At 52.8% G+C, this 8,405-nt stretch overlaps 1 protein-coding gene across 1 annotated transcript; it reads right to left on the bottom strand.

The window, feature by feature from the left end:
• Positions 1–242: 242 nt before the first annotated feature.
• Positions 243–8,292, bottom strand: KAT8 (lysine acetyltransferase 8). The gene is made up of 11 exons (XM_077314604.1): positions 8,001–8,292; positions 7,165–7,239; positions 6,545–6,720; positions 5,779–5,832; positions 5,506–5,670; positions 4,833–4,922; positions 4,584–4,724; positions 4,144–4,237; positions 3,545–3,695; positions 2,987–3,141; positions 243–1,541 (listed from the first exon to the last, which is right to left on the bottom strand). The coding sequence occupies exons 1-11, from the start codon at positions 8,290–8,292 to the stop codon at positions 1,477–1,479; spliced, it is 1,458 nt and encodes a 485-aa protein (XP_077170719.1). The 3' UTR covers positions 243–1,476.
• Positions 8,293–8,405: the final 113 nt, after the last annotated feature.

Below are 8,405 nucleotides of genomic sequence, written 5' to 3' on the forward strand. Positions count from 1 at the left end.
CACCCTAGGCTCCAAGAACAGAAGAGCCCTTCTGGATCAGATCAGTGGCCCGTCTAGTCTGGTCGCAGAGCGGCCAACCAGTAGTGCTGGAGGGCCAACCGGAAATCGCAGAGGCTGAGGCCATCCCCTGATCTTGTCCCCCCCCCCCTTCTGGCCCTCTCCAGCATTCAGGGTCCTCTACCCCATCCCTGCAGTAGTAAAGATGCCACCGTTCTGCAGCACACACCAACCATACGCCGTGCTTCAGTCCATTTTTTTTAATTAAAATATTTCTCAAGGTAACAGAAAACACACTTGTGTACATGGAGCGTGAACCTAGGTACTAGCGCCAAACTACCAGGTGGCTGTTTTCCCCTCCTGTGCCGGGTGCTGGCTTCAGCCCTGCCAGCAGGTACCAGGTGTGCAAGGAGGCCGCTGTGGGAAGATCCTCTCCTGCTTCCACTGACAGAGGCCCAGGGCCTTGCAGGACTCTGCCTTCAAGGAGCACCTCCAATGGAGAGGGCAGGGCAGAGAGAGAACCATGGCAGGTTACACCTAAGGCTGCTGCTGTTAAAAAAAAAAACTTTCCTTGTAGCACTTGCCTTCAACGTCTCACCCCCAAACTTCCCTTCCTCAACCAAAGGTTTCTTCCATTCAGTGTGGACACTCTCAGTCAAAAGGGAAGGCAGCGCCCAAGTTGCTTAGAAACCTGCTATTCCAGACAGCGCCTCAAACGCAGTTTTGGCAGCGACTGAAGGGCGGGGGAGCTGTAGTCCCTCCCACGTCTGGCTCCTGCTGGCTCGACTGGGAACTCAGGAGCAAGGGCCTCTCCGTGGTAACTGCTCCCGTCCTCTTTTTCCACACAGACTGTAGGCAGATGACATAGGGAAGAACCCGGGAGCCAGAACTGTTACCTTTTAGCGCCCATCAGCTGGAAGGGAGGGGAGTGTGACAGCTTGCCATGCTCAGAGCAGAAAAAGCCAGCAGCCATTTCAGCGCTCTGAAAATGATGGATTGGGGAAACCTGCAAGCTCTTACAAGGTCCTTATGCACTGGTGTTGTGACCCGCCTGCTTTCCGCACAGGGCTTCTCAGGGTCCTCCCCACTTATGCTTTTGCCCTCCAGAACGTGCCTGCTGTACATGGAGGCAGTGATAGAGGCTTGTGCAGGAGCAGCTCGGAAACTGGCTGCGCTTCCAGGCCGAAAAGGAGTGATAGAACAAAAGGACAGTGTTCCTTTTCCCTGCTGCTTCTCAGGGTGAATGCCAACCATAACTTTCCGGGGGACGAGGACAGGGTGCACAAGCTGAGGAGCGGGTTTGTAACCCCAGGTGGGAGAGGAGGGACAGGAAGGCAGCACGCCCCCCCTCCCCTGCAGTCCATCCCAATCAACGCAAGTCCAACACAAAAATGTCTGCCCTTCGACCATCTCTTAAAATGAAAGGTGGATGGATGGGAACAGAGGGGGAGCGTCTTCCATTCTTCTTTCCTTGCTCCCTCACTTCTTGGAAATCTTGGCTTGTTTGTGTTTGGGAGGGGCCCATCTCAGGCAGAGGGAATCCACTGGAGGAGGAAAGAGGACAATGTCAAAAGGGAGTGGGAAACCAGGTCTGTTTCAGTGGGACTGCTGGCAAGAAGCTTTCTGCCCTTGTGTCAGGGCCGAGCTCCTGGTTTGAAGCACGCTCCAGGCATTTGCATTTCAAAAGAGAAGCCAGTGATCAGGAATGCACATTTCTGTGGGCGGATCTTTTGCCCCTGCCCCCCCCCCCCATTTCCTCCCAGTGGCTTCGTTTCAGTTCCTGCCAGAGAAGTTTCTGTAAGGAAACTGTTCGGAGTGGGAAGCAGGCAAATGCTCTGGGGCTCCTGTTGCACAGGTGCTGCAGGCAGACACGGTCCTGGAGGAGGGGGGAGGGGGACCCGGACACAATGCTTCTTTCAGCACAGGCCGAAACTTGAAACAGCCCCAAGGAGGCTTTGGCTCCTTGGCCTCTCACAAAGCAGTTCCGTGTTTACGCTCAGTGGGGCTCAGGCACACTCCGTGACGAGAAAACAAAGCAAAGGCAGCTAATAGGACTCAGCCATGGGAACAGGTAGAGAGGGGAGGGAAGGAGGAACGAACTAAAGTTTGTGTTAGGAATTAACAAGGCAAACGAAGATCTGTCTTCCTTTGCACTGCTGATTTTGCTCCTAAGATTCAGGTGCAAAGGATACAAGTGGAGGGAGGTGTGTGTGTGTGTGAGAGAGAATCAAGCTCCACCCCTCTGACTACCTCCTCTTCTTGCAGCCCTAAAGGTTCTGACAATCAAATGACTGAGCAGGTGTCGGGGCCTGTATGTTTAGTAGCTTAGATCAAGAACCTGAGGGGAAGAGAAAGTTGTGAGTCTGGCTGGGGTTAAATGTCACAGTGGGGCAGGAAAAGACCTGGAAAGAGTCTGAAGGAAGGTCCAATGTTGATGGATGGAGGAACCCGAAGTGAAGGTGAAGCTTCAAATAAAGGGACGGGGGTGGGCAGAGACTTGAGCTAATCAGAGACAGAGAGGGCAGACTCTGAAAGAAACATCACAGCACTGTGGGGCAGAGGAGGAAGTTCTAACGAGCCTGGGCCAGACACAGGGTGGCTAAATTAAGCAGGACAAAAGCAGGCGGTTGCTTGGAAAGCAAGAGCAGGAGGAAAGTAGGAGTGCTGCAGTGGAACAAAGGCAGAAGCAGAGCGGATGCAGAATGGAAGTTAACCTGGCAAGAAGGAAACAGGCAAATAAGGACTGAGAAATGTTGGCCAGGGGGTGAAGAAGCCACATTATTAATGGACCTGGAATGCAGAGTGAAAGAGGGATTCTACCTACTGGGGCTTATCTACTCACTGTAGCCTTGTGACCTAGCAACCCAAAGGGGCAGAGTCAGTCAATTCGTTGACTGCTGACTTCGGGTCAAGAGTAATTTGCTGCCCAAGTCAAGCTACCTCGCAGCTTCTCACCCCCCAACATCCCCCCCCCCCTTTGCCCCGGTACCTGTGATGGGAGGCTTCTTATATTGGGCGCTTTTGAGGTGCTCTTCAACCAGCTTGGGGGTGACACAGATCACGTGCTGTCCCTTCCAGTACTTGACCATGTTCAGCGACTGCAGCGTACTGATGATGTCGTTTTGCGTGATGCTCGTCATCTGACTGTGCCGGAGGGAGAAGCAGGCAAGGTGCCATTAGCATGAGCTGTGACCAACCGGCCCAGCAGAATGTAGAATTTAGCCGGGAAGGCCACTGATAGATGCTCAGCCCCCCTTTTGCATGCCCATTAATGTGCCACTAGAGAGTGCTGTTCCTGATCTGGATGGGCCAGGCAAGCCCAGACTCACCAGAAGCAGGATCAGGCCTGGTTAGTACCTGGGTGGGAGACCAGCACGAAAACCCAGGGCCACTACCTAGAGGTAGGCAATGGCCAACCACCTCTGTTTGTCTCTTGCCTGGAAAACCGCACGAGGGGTCGCCCTAAGTGAGCTGCGACTGGCTTTCCACTCCCACAGAGGGACGTTAATCTTCGTGGTGCTGTACAGGAACCCCCTGTTTTCCTCACCTGAGGTCTTTGATGGAAAGAGTGCCCCGGAAATCCCTGAGGATCTCCAGCAGCACCCATGACCAGTAGCTCCGATAGCTCAGCTTGCCTAGGTCTGAGAGAGGCTTCTCTGGGGAACCCACGGTGCTTTCCAGCTTGGAGAGCTCGTAGCCTACGGAGCAAGAGGCTTAGAGTCAAGGACAAAGAAGGGGCTGCAGCTCAGAAGATAGTCAGGTGCATGGGGAGGAGGCTGTGGGGATGCTCCAGGACTAGGGTCTACAGGCACAGTCTTCACCAAGGAGCTCCTGGGGCGCGTCCTCAAGACAGCCTCGCAGAGGAACGGCCTCTAAAGCACTTTGTCCATCAACAAATGCTAGAAGGCAGGTGTTCTGCCGACATTTAGTGCACATTTATGGATAATGTAGAGATTGTAAATTATATTATTATTATTAATGAACATAAAGCAGAGCTGAAGGACAGTTAAACTGAAGGGTAAATGGGACACAAGTTACTTTCCTTGTGCTTTTTGGGGGGCAGAGAGAAGTTAAGCGGCTGACAAACTGGCTTCTGCAGGGTCTTCACTGACTACCACACATCACTTGAGAGGGAAACAGACTTACTGAAAGCTATAAGGAACTTCCCGTACCCTCTCCTCTGGTATGGGGGCAAGGTGAGGATGCAGGCCACATTGTTACCATCTGGCGACTCCTTCTCCTAGAAGAGAAAATCAAAAGCCAATGGGCATCAAATGAGGGGGCTGGGAATCTGTCACTCACCTGAGCATTTGGTACACAGAGAACCACAGATTTCATCTTTAAATAAAGAGGTAGGTTTATAGTCCTTGTGGTTTCTGAGATATGCTCCAAAAACATGCAGACAATATCTTCTTAATTTGCAACCCCCCCCAAAAAAAAAATCATGGCATTCAGCTACTAATGGTACAGAATTCAAGATTTCTTTCCCTAAAGTAAACACAGTACAGCACACAGCCAGCAGCCTGCCCTTCACAAAAAAGGCTAGAATTCAGGCCCTCCCACCAGATCCAGAGTCAGACCAGCACCTTGGAGAAGTAGCCAACGATATGGGCCCCCTGCCGATCCACCTCAGTAAGAATGTAGAATACAAAGGGCTCCACATCAAAATAGAGGGTCTTGTGGTCCAGGAAGAGTTTGGCCAAGAGACACAGGTTCTGGCAGTAAATCTGAGGGAGAGACAGAAATGCCAGTCAGGACATTCCAGCAGAGCAGATGGTGCACCCTGCAAGGAGAGAGGTCACCACACTCAGTGGGGAGCTGCAAGGAACCCTCACCTTGTGGTCTTTGCCATCCACCTCGTACACTGAGATGTTGTTCTTGCGGTAGATCTCCTTGCCAGGTGGTTGCCTCCACTGGCACTGGCCCTTTTGAGAAGAAGAAGAGTTGTTTTTTATTCCCCCTTTTTCACTGCCTGAAGTCTCACAGCAGCTTACAATCATCTTCCCTTCCTCTCCTCACAAGATATCCTGTGAAACAGGCGGGACTGAGAGAGCTCTGACAGGACTACCCTGTAAGGACAGCAGTAGAAGAACTGTGACAAGCCTAAGGTCACCCTGGCTGGCTGCGTGTGGAGGAGCAGGGAATCAAACCCGGCTCTCCAGATTAGAAGCCACTGCTCTTGACCATTAGTAGGAGCATTTTGAGTACAGTTACATTTACTGAGTTCTTCATTTCTGGATGGTTTGGCCAATAGCCCACACTTCTCTCACTTGAGGTCACATTTAATTTTTTCCTGGCAGCCCATACAGAAAATAGATGCTACAATTATGGACACTGAAGGAACATAGTCTCTGTCTACCCACCAAAAGGGAAAACTAGACAGATCTGTTGATAGGCATCAGCCTCACACAGTCTTTTGTCCAAATCTTTTCTGACATCCTTCCACCCCACCTGCTACTCTCTTCAACCCCCAGGTGCCCCTGTCAGCTGCTCTTCCCCCTTGCGTACAAGGTGATAGCGGTAGGTCTTCTCAAACTTCATGTACTTGAGGCAGTACTCGCAGATCCACAGCTTGGGCTGCTTCCCGTAATCCTCTGGGAAAGGCGAGAAATACCACGCGTCAATTTCATAGTTCCCAATATGGATCTTGTCCACGTATTTCACCTTGGTTATCTGGAGAGGGAAAGCAACAGAGACAGCTTAGGCATCCCGGGACTCAGTCGCACCTCTTCCCAGCCTCGTTCAGGCAGCAGACCAGACCAAGCGCTCATCAATACTCACTGCTTCGTGCTCCTTCTCCAAAGCGGCTGTGGTGGGATCCATCTCGGCGTAAGTCTGGGGGGGGGGGGGGAGAGAAAGAACATGGTGGATGGCAAGAAGGGCAGTTTCCTTCTTGGCAGCCCCTGCCTCACTAGTGCCATGCTAAGGCTAGCAATTATATCACAACAATAAGCAAATGTGACCCTTTCTGTGGATACTTTTATCCGTGGACTGGGCACATATCAATAGAACAGAGATTTTATTTCAAACTTGAGCCCCCCACACCTCCCCGCGTTTGACCAGAAAATCTTAAGAACTGCAGAAAGGGGGGGGGGGTTAAAACTTCAAACACACCACTGCTGCAGTGGTGAAGGAAAAAGTGACAGGGAGCAGCAGCACTGGAGATGGCTGGCTGGGTGAGAAGAATCTGCTTCCTCTTCCCACACCTCCACTGGACACTGAGGGGAAAGTTTAGGAAAGGTGGCTCAAGCAGTGAGAGGGCGAGAAGGGGCTGCCCTGCTCACTGTAGCCACTGCCAGGCTGCTCTCTATACGCATGCCTCTCGGCTTCTGACCAGCAAGACAGCAGAGAGCACCACAGGAGGCCAGACCTTGGGAAGCGGCACTAGAGGGGTGGGCTGAGAAGCCAGGAGGCTCACAATGCAATCTGCAACATTTTGTAGCTCCAGAAGGGGCAACCTGTCGCCCACAATTCCCCCCAGTCCTGGAACAGATGCCCTGTAACACAGCACCAGCCTGTCTCCCCAACGATTCTTCACTGCCATCACCTTCTGGACATGGTTGATCTCGTCATGTTTCCGCTTCTGGTTGCGGGTGATCTTGCGCTCTGGCTGTTCCGACAGCTCGTTCATGTACTGGTCAGTGTTCTTCTGCACAGCATCTTTGACTGTTTTCGTGAGGGCCAAACGGTTCTTGTCCACCCACTCGTCCAGACGCCGGTTGACTGCAGTGACCAGATAATGGATTAGTGGGCGTACCCTCTACCTCTATTACCAGCAGAAAGAAGTCCAGGCTTCAGCTCAAAAAGCTATTTAGGCAGAATTTAAAATGAGGGGGTGTCACTCCCATCTCAGCCTCCTTTGTTAACCAGGAGACCTTACTTTCCTCTAATCATTCATCCCAAGAGTCTTTATCTCGTATGCCAGACACCATTATTAGACTTGTCCCTTATTTAACTCTCTAATTCCTTCTTTGGGTTGGGTCAGACTTAAGGAATCCTTAGGACAAAGATTATATGACAAATAATCTGTGTCTCCATAACCCTCTGAAATCTTGCTCCACGAGTAATTTTGTGGCACAGCAATAGCTGGTAACGTTGTAGAAGGGTTCGATTAAGAAGGAATTACCCCCACTCTCTGCAACCACAAAAAACTCTAAAGGCACTCACAGCCAACATAGTGCACGTAAAATTCCTCCCTGGCTTCTTGTTCGTTAATCCGAGACTGAATCACTTCAGCAGAATCTGCAAATAAAAGTTCATGTTAAGGAAACTTGGTTAAGGGACATCCGAGTACCATCTGATTGAAAGCACAAGGAAATAATCCCAGTGAACATCTTGAAGCATCACGGCCAAGCTGCAGAGACAGGAAGGACTTGTAGGCCAAGCGAGCATTTGTGCACATTTTGTAAGGTGGAATAGTATACCAACAATGAGAATGAGCCACAAACTAGAAAGGCACTAAATCTGATTTTGGATGTAAAGCTTACAAGGACCCTTTTTAAGATGTGTGATCTTTCAGCCTCAGTCCCCTGCTCCCAAAAGGCAAACACTGGCAGTGTGCTCACAGAATCCTTGCCACGTTTTCAAAACAAACAAAAACCCCAAAACCTTTAATTTTGACCCTTCCTATGTAAGGCACCCTTAAGACATCTGTGCTCAGTCTTTCTCTCCAAAGGGGTGGCTCCCACCAGTCTCCTCTCCTCCACATTTAGCTCACACCAACCTTGAGAGGCAGGTGAGGCCAAGAGTGTACGACTTGTCCAAGGTCACCCAGCAAGCAGAGCCGGGATTCGAACCAGGGTCTCCCAGAATGTTTTAGGGCCTGGCGCTACCCTGCAGGGAAGGGGTCTGGGGGCGCCAGGCTCAGGGCAGTTTACAAATTAATACGCGGGGTGGGGATGGAGAGACGTCGCCATGGCGACGAGGCCAGGTCGGCGGTTGGCCCCCCAACGGTGGAGGGGGAGGAGGAGGGGTGTGCCCCATCTCCATGGAGACGCTCTTACGCCAGGTGCCGTCCCCGCGCCGACACAGGTACGTCTCGCCGATCTCCACGGTGACTTCGGCCTCCCGGGGGGGCGGCGGCGGCGACGACGACGAGGGCGCGTGGCTTTGGCCGCCCGGGACCCCCACGCCGCCCGGCCCCGGCGCCTCCTCTTCTTCTCGCCCCCCCGGCCCCAGGCGTCGTGGGTCCGAGCCGGGGGGGCTCCCCCTTTCCCCTCCAGCGCCGCCGCCGCCGCCGCAGCCCTCGCCGCTCACGGTGGCGCTGCCCTCTCCGGGCCCCGCGGCCGCTGCCATGACGACCGCCAGCGCGACAAGCCCTGGAACGCAGGCGCGCGCGCGCCCTAACCCCCCCTTTCCGCGAGCAACGGCGCCCAACCGCCTAGGCCGCGGCCGGAAGTGATACCTCC

The sequence above is a fragment of the Paroedura picta genome, chromosome 16 (assembly GCF_049243985.1).
Source record: "Paroedura picta isolate Pp20150507F chromosome 16, Ppicta_v3.0, whole genome shotgun sequence".
NCBI lineage: Eukaryota > Metazoa > Chordata > Lepidosauria > Squamata > Gekkonidae > Paroedura > Paroedura picta.

Coding starts and splice junctions, on each gene's coding strand:
- KAT8 (XM_077314604.1), bottom strand. CDS start 8,292: ATGGCAGCGGCCGCGGGGCCCGGAGAGGGCAGCGCCACCGTGAGCGGC. Junction 6,721..7,164: donor TTACGTGCACTATGTTGGCT/GTGAGTGCCTTT, acceptor TGGTCACTGCAG/TCAACCGGCGTCTGGACGAG. Junction 3,142..3,544: donor CTTTCCATCAAAGACCTCAG/GTGAGGAAAACA, acceptor CCTCCGGCACAG/TCAGATGACGAGCATCACGC.